The sequence below is a fragment of the Molothrus ater genome, chromosome 16, assembly GCF_012460135.2.
Source record: "Molothrus ater isolate BHLD 08-10-18 breed brown headed cowbird chromosome 16, BPBGC_Mater_1.1, whole genome shotgun sequence".
Lineage (NCBI taxonomy): Eukaryota > Metazoa > Chordata > Aves > Passeriformes > Icteridae > Molothrus > Molothrus ater.
The window spans coordinates 5141083-5158164 of NC_050493.2; the positions used below are offsets into that span (position 1 = coordinate 5141083).

Consider the following 17082-nt stretch of genomic DNA (forward strand, 5'->3'; position numbering starts at 1 on the left):
TGTCAGCCCCGTGCAGCTTGTGCTTTCCAGCCTTGGGGCCAAATACTGGAGCAGCTCTAAGGGCCACAGCTGAGGCTGTGAGTAAGATCCCATCTTTTTCCCTGCTCCCTTTGAACAACACAAGCTGCAAAACACAGGGAGCCTCATACCTGGCACAGCCCCATGGATCTGGGCAGCCAGAGCAAGGTTTAGTGAATGCACCTCCCTGATGTTAAGAAATCCCTATTTATCATTGGAACTGAGCTAATGAGGTTGGCTAAAGCTCCCAGGTGATGGGTGGCATGAAGCTGCTGTCCAGTGTAGCTGCAGCAGCTTTGGCCTTCACCTCTCCCAGATTTGCAGGCACTGGTTGAAATCCTGCACTGGGTGCTGGGACAGGGTGAGCTAAGGGTTGGGGGGCAGATTTCAGCCATCACTGCGGTCTCCACTGATGCCTCAGAGGTTTGTCTCCAGATCTCTTTCCATCCAGGAAGGTTCTAGTGGCTCAGAGAGCCAAGACGAGCAAGGAGAGGGATGCTGGGTGTGGGAGCCTTTGGGGCCACTGATGTCCCCAACACAGCCACCTACTCCTTGTGCTCTCTCTGAGTGGTGATAACTAAGAGTGGTCAGAGCCATGCTAAATCATCCAGGGTTTATCCCTGACACATCCACGAGATGGTGGTCCTCGAGGACCACCAGGAGGGATGGGCTGGCTGCAACCTGGACGGGGGTTTTTCCCTCTGTGGTGACAACCCTGCGCATGGAACTCACCAGAACTGAGGTATTTCCCCCTGTTTTTACAACAACATGGGCTTTGACAGATCACATAGAGCAGGAGGGGAGCAACTGTGTCACCTGAAATTCTGTTTCTGGATGAATTGCCCTGTTCACAACAGGTTACTTTTCGTTTTCATTCCCTGGGGAAAGTACCTCTGCTCCAAAGGTCTGTTTTCATTTGCTGCTGAACTTTAGACAGCGGTGGCCTTCAATAGTAAACAAGGAGGAGCTCTCTAGTCCCTCGAAAAGTGGGAAAGCCTGGGCAGTACACACACTTGTTAAGCAAGTGAAGAGAGTGCATGGACCTCTGGTGAAAACTTGGATGGAGAAATGTTCTGGGATGTGTGAGGTTTTGTGAGTCTGGCCCAAAACACACCCAGCATCACGATTCCCTGAAGCCACCGAGCAGAGATAAAGTACTCTCACTCTATAAGGGGCCACAGAAGTTTAGTCACCTGAACAGAGGTTTAGAACACCTAAACAGAGGTGTTCATTCTTTGGGTTTTGACATCCTGCGTGCATCAACTGTGGAAAAACCTAAAAAACCCGCTGCTCTCCCATACTCTAGACACAAATATTAAAAATAAAATTAAAAACAGCACCCAACGCGGAAGAGCGAGCGGAGGAGGGGCGTGTGGGGATGCGCTGCTACTAGAGAGGCGCGGTAGGAGCCGGCCGAGCGGCTCGTCGGGTGTTTACGGCGGGGCCGGCGGAGCCGCAGCGCCGGGAGCGCTGCCCGTGCCCTGCCCGCTGCCCGTGCCCTGCCCGCTGCCCGTGCCCGCTGCCCGCAGCCACAATGTCAAGAGGACACACGTGTATGTAAGCGCCGGCACGGCCGGAGCGGGGCCCGAAGGCGGGCAGGGGCTGCCGGGGCGCGCCGCTGCCCGGGGACGCTCCGGCTGTGCCCCCCTTCGGCCGTGTGTCCCCCCTGTCCGTGTGTCCCCCCGGCTGTGTGTCCCCCGGCCGGCCGGGCACTGTCCCCGGTGCGTGTGGCCGTGGCGGACAGAGGGCCCCGGGGTTCGGGAGCCGGCCGTGCCTGGGGAAGCGGCGGGCGGGTCCATAAAGCGGAGGCGCTGCCGCTCGGGGAGGTTCGCGGCCGGGTCGAGCCGTGGTGGTGGCCCGAGCTGGGAGAGGGCTGGGGACTAAATGTGTTGGTGGGGGATGGAGCCGTTTTCTGAGCCTGTGCAGGGAGGAGGGTGAGGGGAGCAGGGTCTGAATGAGAGTGAGGAGATGGAGGGAAGAAAGTTGTGTATCTTTTTTAAGGTGCTGAGATTGCTGCCTGCAAACTTAGCATGGGGGTCTCCTTTGCATAGAGTACGGGAGTTGTTTGCCTGAGAGGTTGTCAGGATCAGCATTTATCAGTGGAAAGCAAGGACTAATGGCATATTCCCAGCCATCCCTTGCTCAGCCCTCCTTAGGTCTAAAACCTCTGAGTCAGGGCTTTGGACGGTGATGACAGAGGATGCTCTGAGCAGAGGAATGCTCAGAGCAGAGAATGCTCCTCACCTCGGAGCTGCAGCTCTCAGCATCACAGCTCCGTTCCCACAGGAAGAACAAGCTCGGTTTTGCTTGCACCTTCCAGAAACACTGCAGCCCATTAATTCAGACCTGGGAGAAACTCCTTGAGGGGCCACTCTGCCACCTCCCAAAAGCAAATGGTGCTTTGGCCTCTTCACAGAGAGCAGCAGGCACACTTTGACCCTTGGGACTGGTGGACAGTTGGGTGTCTGTGTCTCCCCACACTTAGCAGGCTCAGTTCCACCTGACCTTGGTAAAGCCTTCCTTTGCAGAGTTTACCAGGTGCATCTTGGCTGAAGGTGCAGATGTGATGCTGCAGGGTGCTGAGGGAGCAGGCTCTGCCCAAACCACAGGCATCAGGAGAGGAGGAAGCTGTCCTTGAGGCCTGGGCAAGCTCTCCCCCTCAGTCTCCTTCACCCCTTCCATCCAGCAGCAGGACAATGAAGTCGTACCAGAGGCTGACAGCAGCACAGCCAGCAGCATGCCGGGTGGAAGAGGAGGGGGCTGCCCCGGTGCCCTCTGGCCATGGGAAGCTGGCCCCGTGGTGGGTGGGCAGTGGGCTGCTGGTGGCCGCTGTTCTGCTGAGCACCATCACTGTCTGGGTGCTGCGGCAAGTGTCGGGGGGCTGGCTGGGACCCACAGCACCCCCAAAATGTCTCGTGGTCCCTGAGAGCCATCGCTTTGACTGCTACCCGGAGCGGCGCGTGGTGGTGACCCAGGAGCTCTGCGAAAGCCGAGGCTGCTGCTTCATCCAGGGTCCCCCGCTGGCAGAGGGCAAGCAGGGGGTGCCCTGGTGCTTCTATCCCCCTGACTTCCCCAGCTACACCCTGGAGAGCCTCAACCAGACAGCGCTGGGCATGGTGGGGCTGCTGGTGCGGAGGGAGAAGGCCTATTACCCCCGGGACATCCAGAAGCTGAGGCTGGATGTGGAGTTTGAGACGGACACACGGCTGCACATCAAGGTGAGCTTCCTGCTGGCTGCCCTCAAGAGCCTGTGACCGTGCTCCTGACCCTTGTACCTGCCATCCTGTAGGTAACCACCCCTTGTTTTGGATCAAGTCTGGAATCTGCTGTGCTCCAGGCGTGGCTGTGTGGGGCCAGTGAGCATCTCCAGCTCTTTGCCCTCTCACTTCGCTGGTCTTTAAAGCCCTTTTTCTCCCTTTTGCAGATAACAGATGCAGCCAATCCACGCTATGAGGTTCCCCTTGATGTTCCCCGGGTGATGAAGAGAGCAGAAAACCCCATCTACAGTCTGAACTTCTCCTGGGACCCCTTTGGGGTGCTGCTGCAGCGCAAGGCAACAGGGACAGTGCTGTAAGAACCCACCTCATGCTCATACTGTGCCAGTGGATGGAAGCTTTTCCCACCCTAGACAGGCTCCAGCATGCTTCCCAGAGGTTTTTCATTAGGAAATCCCTTGCTGTGAGATCTCCAGCCAATTATTACTCTTTGTCTTACATCTTTTGAGCAATGCTGACATGGGGATGTGGCAGCAGGTGGCTTCCTGGCCCTGGGCTGGCCATGTGCTTGCTCTGGCCATGGCAGGCCTGTGTGGGATCAGCATCTCTCCAAAAACTTCCTAGTGCTCTGATTCCTTCCAGGGTGCTACAGAAGCCAAGCATTGTGTAGATCCCAGCACATCACAAATGAATGATCTGGTGGCTCAGGAAAAGTGTCAGAGAACAGTTCTGGCTTTGCCCTCTCCCTGCTTTTGGGTTTCCCTGGCTGTCCAAGCTATAGGGACACACACAGCTCCAGGCTTTTTGTGGAAAAGGTCTGTGGGTGACTTTTCTGTACAGCTTCTGTCACCTCCACGGCTTTGCCCACACTAAGTTGGTGGTAAGCACCACCATCTGGACAATGTCTGGTCAGGCTGTTTTGGGATCCCATCCTTTCCTCCTCTTTCCCATTTGCTGGTGGCTGTGATCCATTCTGTACTTGGGAGCTGCTTATCAGTGACAGCAGGCTGAGAAACCCCATGGCCATATCACCTCGGTGGTTAATAATAACCTGGGTGGAAACTTCTGGTGTCAAAGGGAAGGCTGTGCTGTGCTGGCTTGGGCTGTGCCTTGTGTCCAGCCAGACCTGAATTTGTTCCTGGCCAGGATGTTGGGGGCTGGATGCAGGGTGGGATGTGCTGCTAGACTTCCCCTTGAGATGCTTTGAGAGGGAAGAGATCAGTTATTGATGGGCAAATGGATCCTAATGAGTCCCAGAACCCTCTTTTGACCCTCTCTCTTTCTTGGTGTCACCCTGGCAGGCTAAACACCACCGTGGCACCCTTGATCTTTGCTGACCAGTTTCTCCAGATATCCACATCACTCCCATCCAAGTTCCTCTATGGGCTGGGGGAGCACCGTGGCAGCCTCCTGCACAGCCTGGACTGGAACACCCTCACACTGTGGGCCCGTGATGTGTCTCCCACGGTACATCTGCCCTCTCCCCGTGGGAGTGCAGGGGCTGAGAGCAGGAGTGCCGCTCTCCTGTGCCTGGGAAAGCATGGCAGGGGTGGGCAGCAGCACTGGGAGAGGCTGATGAGCAGGTATGTGCCAGGGAGGATTTCAGAGCAATTGCAAAATGCTCTTGGCACTCCAAGGCCACTGGGTGTTTCCGCTCCACCCTGCTCCTCGTGCAATGTGTTGTGGTGAGGCAGGAGGTTTCCCCCTCACCCAGCCCAGCTCAGTAGCAGCCCCTGAGCTGGAGGAAGAAGCAGCCTCCCATGGCCCTAAGCTCCAAACCTATCCTCATTCCTTGCCTTATGCTCCAGAGGAGTGACAGATGCCTGGTGAGGTGGTGGCAGCATGTAGAACTCAGAATCATTTATTCACCTTCAGTGACGTGGGGCTCTCCTGCTTTGCCCTCTTTGCCTCTGTCTTACTGGGCACCTTTCCTTGCAGGAATCATTCAACCTGTATGGTGCTCACCCCTTCTACCTGCTGATGGAGGAGGGTGGAAATGCTCATGGTGTTTTCCTGCTCAACAGCAACGCCATGGGTAGGTGTCCAGGGGACCCCAGGCCAGCTTGTCCATGGTGGAGGACGTGGCAGATTGGGACAGATGGGGGCTGCTGGAGTGGCCAGTTTGGGACCTTGGGGTGAGAGGAAGGCATAAAAAGGAAAGATGTGGTTTGATGGCTCCGTTATTGAGAGCAGCCATCTGTTTCCTGGCTACGGCGAGGCTCTTTAGCAACTGCCGAGCAGTTTAACCACACACCCAGCTGCCGAGCTGCCATCAGCAAGGCAAGTCCCCTGCATGCAGCTCCATGCCCATTCCCCTGCTCCAGCACTGGGGCACAGCCAGGGGTGCCATCTGTCACCCTCACTCTTCCAGCTGTGCTGCCAGCTGTGGCCACAGGATCTGCCCGTGTGTGCCAGCTGATAACACAGCAGCTCCTGCCGTGCCAGGGGCAGCACCAGGACCACCCGTCCCTCCCTGCAGCTGCCTCTTGCTGCCAGCTGGGATGATGCTGCTCACCCCAGGGCTCTGGCAGCTCCAGCTGTGCTCAGCTCTGTGGCTGTGATGCTGCTGAGGAGGAGATCCTGTGAGATGCAGCCTCCTGAGCTGAGGTGAAAAGGCTGCTCCATGTGAGGAGCCCTTCCCAGGAAAGGCCTGGCTTCCACATGCTTGCTTGTAAAAGCAGCTCTCAATTCACTTAGGAGGGGATTTCAGGGGAGGACATGAAGGAAAGCACTGCACTGAAGTGCTTAGTCTTGGTCCAGAAGCTGGCACAGATTTGAGATTAAAGAGCAGATTTTCAAGATAGCATAAACCCATGATCTCTCTGGGCTGTGATGATTTAAGCTTCCAGACACCCATTTAGCATCTGCTGAGTGCAAGACAGGGATTTCTCTATTCCGCCCTGAGCATTGCCTGTGGTGCTGCCTGGGCCCCATCATAGGGGCTAAGGTCCGGGGCTGCTCCCCAATTGTCTCTTCTCTTCTCTTCTCTTCTCTTCTCTTCTCTTCTCTTCTCTTCTCTTCTCTTCTCTTCTCTTCTCTTCTCTTCTCTTCTCTTCTCTTCTCTTCTCTTCTCTTCTCTTCTCTTCTCTCTCTTCTCTCTTCTTCTCTTTCCCTTTTTGCCTTCCCACTCAAAGAGGTGGCTCTGCAGCCTGCTCCAGGACTGACCTGGAGGACCATTGGAGGGGTGCTGGATTTTTACATCTTCCTGGGGCCCGATCCCAACATGGTCATCCAGCAGTACCAGCAGGTGATAGGTAAGTGCCCACACCTCAGCACAGCTCTCTGCAGGCACCTCCTTCATGCCCACATCCCTGTCTCACCCCAGCTTCACCACCATCCCCAACCCTCTCTGCTGGGGAGGGATCAGCATTCCCCAGCCATCCCATTCCCAGCCCTTCCAGCACACTGTGGTCAGTGATCACCTCTTATCCTCCCTCTTCCCTTACCTTCCCATCCTTTTGAGATGCTGCTGTCATCTTGGGAATCTCTATCCATGCTCCCACTGTCCCACTGCAGGTTTCCCAGCCATGCCACCCATCTGGGCTCTTGGCTTCCACCTCTGCCGCTGGGGCTACGGATCCAGCAACGGGACCTGGCAGACTGTGAGAGCCATGAGGAACTACCAGATCCCCCAGGTAAGCCCCAGGCCTGTGGGGCAGGGAGTGCACTCTCCATCACCCATTCCTGAGCCCCATCACCCATTCCAGAGTCTCCATCACCCATTCCTGAGCCTCTTTCCTGCAGGATGGGCAGTGGAATGACATCGATTACATGGATGGGTACCGGGACTTCACCTTGGATTCCCAGAGGTTTTCCTCCCTGCCCTCCCTGGTGGAAGACCTCCACAAACACGGGCAGCGCTACGTTATGATCTTGGTACTCCCCCTCCTCTCCCACTGTGCTGTCTTTGCTGCAGGGATGTCAGACAAGGGCATAATGGATGCTCCTGGTCCCAGCTGGTCGTTTCTGGCTCTGGGGATTTTTGTAGGAAGCCAGTTCCCAGTGCTGGTCAGGCACTGTAAACTGTGGCTGGAAATCCCCCTAATGCAGGGACCTTGGAGACACAGCCAGGTTCTTGTGCTGTGCTCCCATCCTTCTGTGGGTACAAGGATGGCCCTGACCCCTGTGAAGGAAGGAATGGAGGAACTGTGGGTCAGGCAGTTTAACTTGTGGGTGCTCAGCTCAGGTGCCCTCACATCCCCACAAGTGCTGGGATCTTGTGACCTGGCTGTGATGTCCCTTCTTCCCTCTGCAAGGAGTGGGGGCACGGGTTCTGCTTGCTGGAGGCAGTGGGGACCAGCAGGTCCTTGCAGGGGGAAGTTGGATTTCCTCCTCAATGAACTCTCTGTAGCAGCTCTGTCCGTGACCTGACATTTCTTGCATAAGAGCAAGAGTTCTTGTATTTGTCCCCCCCTCCCCAAAACACTGTAACGAGTCCTGGGGACTTGCAGAAGTGGCATTTTAGAAAACATGCCTGGAAGTGTTGAACACAAGTTTCTCTTCCCCTTGGGGGGAAACAGCCGCTGTGTGTGGGCTCTGGCTGACCCTGCCTGGGTTCTCTTCTGTGAATCACACTGGTCTGGCCAGGGTAAGGGGCCATGGGCTGCCTGGAGTGTCACTAACCCTCTGCTCCATCCCCAGGATCCTGGCATCAGCAGCACCAGCCCTCATGGCTCCTACTGGCCTTTTGATGAGGGCTTGAGACGGGGCTTGTTCCTCAACACCACCCAAGGGCAGCCGCTCATCGGGCAGGTGAGGAGCTCCAGGGGGAAATCCCAGCCCAGAGGGTTGTGCAATACCAGGGTTGGGATTTCATCACAATGGAGGGAAAGCCAAGTGGCCAAGGGACTTCTCTGGGATAATTGCCAGAGCCTGGCTCAGCCCTTGTCCTCCTCGTGTGTCACCTCCTGGTGTCTTCACCAGTCCAGGGACCAGCCCCTGCTCAGCCGAGGAGCCTGTGGAAGTCATATGAGCTTCACAGAGTCAGCAGTGCTGCCTAAGGCTGATCATCTGATTTCTCTCCCTTCCTGTTTCTGGGGTGAGGGGAGGTTGTCTGTGATGAGCAGTGTGCCTCGAGACCTGCTCTGCAGCTGTTCCCTCCCACTTTGACCCCTCTGGCTGTTTTCTCCCACCTGCTCTCTCTCTTGCTGTCTCCAAGGAGGAAGCTTTTGATGTAGCCTGAAAACACGGGGGGAAATGGCTAAAATTCCTGGAATGAGGCAAAGCACAGAGAAATCTTGGCTTTTCCCTGACATGTTCTTGGTGAGGTGGTATCAGGCCTTGTGCAAGTGAGGGCAGAGCAGCTCCATCAGCTGCCACTGCCCATGGCCTATGGGGGCTCCTCAGCACCTGGTACTCCTGGTACCATGGAGTAGGAGGGATGCTGTGTGTGTGTAGCACCCAGGACTCAAAGCATTGGCTGGGTTTATCTTCTGTCTCATTTCCTGTTTCACCCCCAGCTGAAATTCCTGGCGTGCTGTGGTACCCTGTTCCTCATGGTGGCTCCCCACAAATCACCTGCTTGCTGATCCCATGCATTGGTGGTGTCTCCACAGGTCTGGCCTGGTTTCACTGCCTTTGCAGACTTCTCCAACCCAGACACACACCAGTGGTGGCTGGAGAACCTGCAGCACTTCCATGCCCACGTGCCCTTTGATGGCCTCTGGATCGTAAGTCCCTCCTTGCCCGTGGGTTGCTCCCTGCCAGCAGCTCAGCTCATGCCTGGTGTGTGTCCTGGCAGGGCTATCCCTCAAATGCAGCTTTTATAGGTCTACCACTAATCCCAAAAACACACACCTGAAATTGCAGCACAATTTTCTTTGCTTAGGACATGAATGAGCCATCCAACTTCATGGATGGGTCTGAAGATGGCTGCCCCCCAGGAGAGTTGGACAACCCACCCTACACTCCAGGTGAGGAGGGAGATGAGATACAAGGCTGTGCTCGTAGGTACTGTGTGCTTTGAGATGACTGCCAGCTGAGTGTGGTGAGGAAAACCATTTCTAAGACATTGTGTCTCTTACACCCTGAATGCCTCCATCCCTACCTTCATGTGCCAATATCCATGTCTAAGCCATGCACACTTGTTAGGGCCATGTCAGGGTGCAGGATGGGGCCATTTGCATGAGCTTTTGGCACTGGTTGGCAGTGACAGCTGGCTGTGGGAGGGCTGACCCAGGGCCAGCAAGTGTGGGGGGTCCATATCCCCTGCACCCCAGCTGGGTCCAACTGGGCTCTCCCTCCTGGCAGCCGTGCTGGGCGATTCCCTCTCTGCAAAGACAGTGTGTGCCTCGGCAAAGCAGAAAGTCTCTGTGCACTACAACCTCCATAACCTCTATGGGCTGATGGAAGCCAAAGCCACAGCAAGGTACCTGGGCATCCCACTTCCTGACAGCCTGGGGGTGGGCTGGGAAAAATCCTTCTCAGAGCTGAGCAGGAAAAGGATGGGGATTTGAGTGTGGTCTGAAGTGGAGAAGCTCTGACTGCTCACAGCTTCTGGGATGGGAATAACCCAGGAGAAGAGGAGAGCTGACACTGCTCTGGGAGGAATGGGTGAATGAGGCTGGTCCTGCTGGAAGCCTTTGCCATACTGCTGGGACTGGCTCTCCCCGCCTCTGCCAGGGGGCTGGAATTTTCCCTCAGCTGTTGTGGGGTGAGGCAAACCCTTGGCAGGCTGCTCTTACCTTCTGCCCCCAGCTTTGCTGTTGTTTTCCAGCGCCTTGATCCAGATCCGGGGGAAGCGCCCCTTCCTCATCTCCCGCTCCACCTTCCCCAGCCAGGGCCGCTACTCCGGGCACTGGCTGGGTGACAACCGGAGCCAGTGGAAGGACATGCGTTACTCAATCCCAGGTGGGTGGCACAGAGCCCCTGCCAGCTCTCTAATTTTTGGAGATGTCTCCAAAACTGTGCCCTGTTAACTGTCCCTGCCCCCAGGGCTGCTGAGCTTCAGCCTCTTTGGCATCCCTCTGGTCGGGGCAGACATCTGCGGCTTCTCGGGCAGCACCTCGGAGGAGCTGTGCACACGCTGGATGCAGCTCGGCGCCTTCTACCCCTTCTCTCGCAACCACAACACCCAGAACGAGAAGGTCCAGGGCAGGGTGCCCAGGGAGAGGCATCCTAGGGCTGGGGTATAGGATGGGGGATGCAGGATATGGGGTGTGGAATTGGGGATGCAGGATATGGGATGTGGAATTGGGGATGCAGGATATGCGGTGTGGAATGCAGGATATGAGATGTGAGTGGGGGATGCAGGAGGTGGGGTCAGGGGTGGGACAGCTGCTGAGTGCCCGTGTCTCCCCCAGGCCCAGGACCCAACAGTGTTCAGCCCCGCAGCCAGGACAGCCATGAAGGACGTGCTGCTGACCCGCTATTCCCTCCTGCCCTTCCTCTACAGCCCTTTTCCATCGTGCCCACCTGCAGGGGGACACCGTGGCCCGGCCCTTGTTCTTTGAGTAAGGCCGTCCCCACCGGGAGCTGGGGAGATGCTTGGGCTGAACCAGGGAGACCGAGCGGTGTCTCCATCCCACCACAGGTTCCCTCGGGATGAGGCCACGTGGGAGCTGGACAGGCAGTTCCTGTGGGGCCAGAGCCTGCTGGTAACCCCAGTGCTGGAGCCTGGGGTGGACTCAGTCATAGGTTATGTCCCCCAAGGCACGTGGTATGACTTCTACACGGTGAGGAGCATCACAGCATTTGGCCAGGGGCTGGCTGATCCCTGCTTGACCCTCTTGGGTCAAGCTGTGGGTGGGAAGCCCTGGCTGAGCCCAGTGTGCCCTAATGGGTGAGGGTTGGGGATGGCTGCCCTGCAGACCCATGCCTGAGCCCTGGTCCCTCACACCCATGTCTCTCACTGCCTGCCCAGGGCTCTTCAGTGAACAGCAGTGGGGAGATGTTGAAGATGTCAGCCCCTCTGGAGCACCTCAACCTGCACATCCGGGAAGGTTCCATCCTGCCCACCCAAGTGAGTGCCCACCCATCTCCTCCCTGGGTGCTGCCCACAGTGTGTGTGTCCCCCAGCACCTCAGCTCCTGGAGCCTGTGGTCATGGCCCTACAGAACCCATGTCTTTGAACCCCAGAAACCAGGAACCACCACAGAGGCCACCCGAGGGAACCCCCTGCGTCTCATCGTGGCCTTGTCCTCACATGCCACTGCCTGGGGGGACCTTTTCTGGGATGATGGCGAGAGCCTGGACACCTTCGAGAAGGGCAACTACTCCTACGTGGTGTTCAATGTCACACAGGTGGAATGTGGTGGGGAGGGCAGGAGCAGAGGGTCCCATGCTACCTGGTGACCTTGAGCTCAAGCTCTCCCCTCCTACAGAACATCTTCACCTCCACCGTCCTCCATGCCAGCACCGAGGCCACCAAGGTCACCATTGGCACACTGAGCATCTTTGGGGTGCAGAAGCCGCCCAGCAAGGTCCTCCTGAATGGCCAGGAGAAGCCCTTTTCCTACCTGGACAACCAGGTGGGAAAAGTTCAGAGTGCCCTTTGCTGGGTGGGGGGTGCCCATCGTGAGGGTCTCCACCCCTCCTCCTCCAGGTCACAGAGTGACCAAAGAGGGGGTGAGGACTCTCTGTGGCTCTCCTGCCATGCCAGGGGTTAGGGGAAAGCATTCTCCATTTCCCTCCTGTCAGGGCTGTACCCCAAAATGTCTCCTCTCCCTCCACAGGTTCTCAACGTGAGTGACCTTGGCATGAGCCTCAGCCAGGGCTTCTCCCTGCAGTGGCTGTGAGCAGGGGGCTGTGGGGTCACCCCCAGGACACCCTGCTGGGAGATGGTCCATGCTCCAGCCCCTGAAGCCAGGATGCTGCCACGGAGGGGGCACTGGGCACTGTCACCTGCTGCTGCTCGTCCCCCTCCAGCACAGCTGGGGACAGGGGGCGTGGGATGGGGGCTTGGCTGCTGGGTGCCCCCTGCATGGTCCTGGGTGGGTGGAGGTGTGGGTACCTGCTGTCCCCACTGCAATAAAGGCATGTGGAGAACTTGTCCTGAGAGCATGATGTGGGGACAGAAGGGGTGGCATGGGGGACAGGGGGTGGGCAGACAGTTTCTGCTGTTTTAATCCTTGACCTCGGTTCTCCTGGCTCCATCACCCTGGTGTCAGCTGCTCAATTTTAGCCCCAGTCCAACCTCCCCACAATTCCTGCCCCACATTCCACCCCTCCAACTTCAACCACTACTTCCAGCTCCCCAGTTTCAGCCCCTGACTACATCCTCCAATCCCACCTCCTTGATTCCCTTCTTTCATCCCAGATCCTCTCATCACAGAATCATTTAAGCTGGAAAAGACCTCCAAGATCAAGTCCAGCCGTGAACTAATCACTTTTCCATACACCATGGCACTGAGTGCCACGTCCAGTCATTTCTTGAACACCTCCAGAGGCGGTGACTCCATCACCACCCTGGGCAGCCCATCCCAACATGTAATCCCCCTTTTTGTGAAGAAATTCCTCCTGGTGTCTGACTTAACACCCCCTAGTGCAGCCTGAGACTATGTCCTCTTGTCCTGCTGCTAGCGGCGTGGGAGAACAGACGGATCGAGCACCAAAGAACACATTTTTATAAGAAGATATTTACATATTCCACACCTCGCAGCCTCTCTGACCTCGGGCTGCCCGCGATCCCCCGGCGCTGCAGTTCCCCCTCCCGCCCGCCAGACGGCGCTGCCCGGCGGGGCGGGCCGGGCCGGGCGGTGCCGCTGCGGCGGCGGTTCCGGTTCCGTGCGGCCGCGGCCGTCGGTCGGTCCCGGCTGTCGCTCCCTGGTGTCTGTCTGCCCGTCCCGGCTGTCGCACGGTCCGTCGCTGGGCCGGTGCTTGGTGGCGCCATGAACCGGCCGAAGGCGGCGGCCGTGCGGCGGCCCAGCGCCGTGCCCAAGCCCTCCGGTGAGTCCCGCGGGGCCGGGCGGGCGCTGTCCCTCTCTGTCCCTCACTGTCGCTGTCCCTCACTGTCTCCGTGTCTCCCCTCGCAGCGCACCCGCCGCCCGGAGACTTCATCGCGCTGGGCTCCAAGGGGCAGAGCGGCGAGGGCAAGGCCGCCGTGACGCTGCTGAAGCCGGCGCCGCCCGGGCTGCCCTCGGAGCGCAAGCGGGACGCGGCCGCCGCCTTGGCGGGCCCGGCGGGGCTGCCCGGGCTTACCAAGCGCCCCAAGCTCTCCTCCACGCCGCCCCTCAGCGCCCTGGGACGCCTGGCAGAGGCGGCCGTGGCGGAGAAAAGAGCCATCTCGCCCTCCATCAAGGAGCCGTCTGTCATCCCCATCGAAGGTGAGGCCTCGCTGCGCTCCTGCCGTCACACGGAAGCCTCGGGGAAACTTCTCCTTGCTCTGGAGTCTCATCCAGGAGTCGTTCTGGAAGACCACAATGCAATTATGTGCTGTCCTCGAGGGTTTCCTTCCCTGGATATGGGGCTGGAGTCAAGGTTTTCTCTTCTGTTGGCATTGGGTTGTGTTCATTCTGTCTGACAGCTGTTTAGTAGCCGTATGTGAAATACTCCTTTGAGGAGATCTCAAAGTCTGGATTGTGGTGTTTTATTCACGTACTTCTTTAGCAAACTCTGGGTCTGGATGTTGCCTTTTAAATTGTCATTCTGTTTCTGATGTTGGATACATTTTCAGAGGAGTGTGCTATCATGGAAAAACAATGAAGGGGCATTGTCAGTTGTGAAACAGAACTTTTAATGGCAATTGAGTAGGGAAAAGCTATTGCAGGGGCTAAAAGTGAGCTGGTCTGTGCTTTGCTGTCCCCTGCAGCACATCAGGGTGGTCGTTTGGCATGAGGGTAAATGCTGATGCCTGTGTGTTGGTGGTTGCAGTCGTCCCCACGGTGCTGCTGGATGAGATTGAGGCAGCAGAGGCAGAAGGCAACGATGACCGTATTGAGGGGGTGCTGTGTGGAGCTGTGAAGCAGCTGAAGATGAACAGAGCCAAACCTGACACCACTCTCTACCTGAGCCTCATGTACCTGGCAAAAATCAAACCCAACATATTTGCCACCGAAGGAGTTATCGAGGTGAGGACTCACAAAGTCACTGACTGATCATTCCTGCCAAACTGTGAGCAGAGTTGCACTTTCTCTGCTCAGGCCAGAGAGTGGTCTGCATGGCTTTGTAAATACCAGAGCTCTGTGGCAAGCTGCTGCAATTTGTATTTCTCTTTCTGCACCTTCTCTGCATGCTTTCTCAATAGATGACTTGTTTATTATTTTATTTTTTGGTGGATGTTATTCCAGGCACTGTGCAGCCTACTCCGAAGAGATGCCTCCATCAATTTCAAAGCCAAAGGGAATAGTCTTGTGTCTGTCTTGGCATGCAACCTTCTCATGGCAGCCTACGAAGAGGATGAGAACTGGCCAGAGATCTTTGTCAAGGTTGGTGAATTGAGGGGATTTCTGCTGACTGAGGCAGTGGTGGGCAGGCTGGTTTGGCAAATGTGGATGTGTTGGAGTAGGAGAGCAGCACAGGATTTATTACAGCTGTAGGGAAGGGGGTGGTTAGTGTCCTCTTATCCACTGTGGGAATGCAGCTGGAGGAGGCAGAAATTGGAGTCTGGACCCATCCTTGTAAAGAAAAATCTCCATGGGTTTCTGGAACATAGCCTCCATTGCCTTTTGTTGCCTTATTTCTGCTCTTTCCTGAGATATCTTTGAGAGTCTGTATTGATGTTGCAGAGACTCCTTGCTTTCTATTTGATGTCTAGGGATTAAAATAGCTCATTAACTTAAAAAGGCTGAGCTGATGAGCTTCTATATTTTGGTGGTATAACTTGTTGTAAAATCTCTTTTGAGAAGGTGCCCAGTAGAGCTTGAGATGTGGTGGTGTATATTTTTTCTCTTTTATGATAATCTGGTCTGGTTTTCATCCATGCACTGGTTATGTTAGTTTCTATACATTAGAAATTTATAAAAACTCACAAATACTCCTTTGCTTAACCCCATGGAAATGGATTGTGCTCCCTGCTGCAGGTGTACATCGAGGACTCCCTTGGGGAGCGTATCTGGGTGGACAGCCCTCACTGCAAGACATTTGTGGATAACATCCAGACAGCTTTTAACACCAAGATGCCTCCTAAGACCATGCTCTTACATGGAGAAGTTGGACGTAGTGGAGGGGACCTTAGTGCTGGTAAGAAGATGTTTGGGAACCAGGAACAAAGGTTTAGGGAGAGCATGGAGCCTGCAGTGCTTATTGGTTGTGAGAATAGTTTGGTATTAGATGGAGTCACATAGACCAGGCTTTGAGTTCCAGGCATTGCTTTTCTTCTTTTTGGGGCTCTTTCATGTCCAGGGGATGTTTGGGGGTAGTGAAAAATGGGCTTGTATGGGATGCAGTGTGAGAGGCTGTGGTCTGCTGAAAGGGTTCCCTGAAAGAAGCTGAACAAACCAGAGCACAAGTGGTTGATCTCTAGAGAGGAGTTGTGTGCTGTGCCCAGTGATGGATCTGTAGGGAGAGGAGTTCTTTCATGGAGTGTGCTGTGTCCTGGTCTCTCTTAGGGAGTAGCCCACACCCTTCCATGACAGAGGAGGAGGACAGCCAGAGTGAGCTGCTGATTGCAGAGGAGAAAATGAGCCCCGAGCAGGCGGGCCAGCTCATGCCCAGGTACAGTGCCTCTTCCTTTCCTAGCACAGTTGTGTGCAGGTGTGTCTGTAGATGTGTCTGTGCTCACCCACCCTGCAGAGCTGTGGCAGGAAGCTCCTTCTCTGTGCTCCTGTGGCATCTGTTGGGGGGTGTCAATAAAGATAAAACTGGTGCCAAGAGAAAAGAGAGGATTTTCTTGGTTTGCGGGTCATACCACAAACAAGAAAGAGTGCTGATCCCTGGACTGTCTTTTGTGGAAATGAGTAAAGTTCAATTTGTGTGGCCCAGGTATGAAGACCTTGCAGAGAGTGTGGAGGAATATGTGCTAGACATGCTTCGGGACCAGCTGAACCGGCGCCAGCCCATGGACAACGTCTCCAGGAACCTCCTGCGCCTGCTGACAGCAACCTGTGGCTACAAAGAGGTGCGCCAGATGGCTGTGCAGAGGCTGGAGATGTGGCTGCAGAACCCAAAGGTAAGGAGAGGAGCAGCTGGAGCACAGCCCTGGTCTGCAGTCCAGCCAGGAGGGCTGCATGCTGTACTCCAGTTACGTTTCTGGTCTGTAATGGCGAGTGGCTGGAGTCTTTCTGCTCTTTTTCTGCAGTTGACCAAGCCAGCTCAGGACTTGCTGATGTCAGTGTGTATGAACTGTAACACCCACAGCTCAGAGGACATGGAAGTTATCTCCAACCTGATCAAAATTCGTCTCAAGCCAAAAGTCCTTCTCAACCACTACATGCTGTGTGTCAGGTGAGTGACTGGGTCTGTGACAGGAAGGGAAAGCACTGTGGGAGACATGCCCAGGGACTTGACAGTCTCAATGTCTCTGGTTTTAAATACCAGCTTGGGGCACAGAGTGTCTTGTGCTCATTTAAATGAATTTCATTGTCCTAGAAATCTTTCAGTAGTCCTTTGATATTGTCCTTTGATATGTGCTGTTCCATCCTTTTCACTTTTGTGTGCTAAATACTTCAAGGAGAAATGAAAAGAATGTGTCCAGCTGCAATGAAATGTCAGTTCAGGTATCCCTGGTCTTCCCTTGCAGGGAGCTGCTGAATGCACACAGGGATAACCTGGGCACCACCATTAAGTTTGTGATTTTCAATGAACTGTCAAATGCAAGAAATCCCAACAACATGCAGATCCTGTATACTGTGCTTCAGCACAGCTCAGAGCAAGCTCCAAAGGTAGGTGATGTCTTGGATAACTGATGGTAACCCCAGAACCCCACCTGAGAGATTTAGTTGTTTTGAGCCCCAGATGAATCTTTTCAGAGACA

The 17082-nt window shown here is 55.7% G+C and overlaps 2 protein-coding genes across 4 annotated transcripts in view; both read left to right on the top strand.

Annotated features, from left to right (window-relative positions):
• The first annotated feature begins 1496 nt into the window (after positions 1 to 1496).
• LOC118692368 (lysosomal alpha-glucosidase-like) lies at positions 1497 to 12222 on the top strand. Its single transcript, XM_036392137.2, is given in 21 exon segments — positions 1497 to 1571; positions 2705 to 3236; positions 3443 to 3588; positions 4535 to 4700; positions 5172 to 5268; positions 6368 to 6487; positions 6750 to 6868; positions 6978 to 7109; positions 7875 to 7985; positions 8789 to 8902; positions 9061 to 9145; positions 9483 to 9600; positions 9949 to 10082; positions 10167 to 10318; positions 10535 to 10627; positions 10629 to 10684; positions 10765 to 10906; positions 11095 to 11193; positions 11310 to 11474; positions 11555 to 11701; positions 11906 to 12222. Coding segments are annotated over 20 exon segments (2781 nt in total). The 5' UTR covers positions 1497 to 1571; positions 2705 to 2714; the 3' UTR covers positions 11969 to 12222.
• Positions 12223 to 13010: 788 nt separating this feature from the next.
• INTS1 (integrator complex subunit 1) overlaps positions 13011 to 17082 on the top strand; it is a 28175-nt gene continuing 24103 nt past the window's right edge. For all 3 annotated transcript variants that reach the window (XM_036392460.1, XM_036392461.1, XM_036392462.1), the window contains exons 1-9: positions 13011 to 13118; positions 13205 to 13495; positions 14043 to 14239; positions 14459 to 14596; positions 15191 to 15350; positions 15719 to 15824; positions 16092 to 16278; positions 16408 to 16553; positions 16849 to 16990. In XM_036392460.1, the coding sequence (XP_036248353.1) occupies positions 13061 to 13118; positions 13205 to 13495; positions 14043 to 14239; positions 14459 to 14596; positions 15191 to 15350; positions 15719 to 15824; positions 16092 to 16278; positions 16408 to 16553; positions 16849 to 16990 (1425 nt within the window). In that variant the 5' untranslated portion in view covers positions 13011 to 13060. The remainder of the gene's footprint in view (positions 13119 to 13204; positions 13496 to 14042; positions 14240 to 14458; positions 14597 to 15190; positions 15351 to 15718; positions 15825 to 16091; positions 16279 to 16407; positions 16554 to 16848; positions 16991 to 17082) is intronic.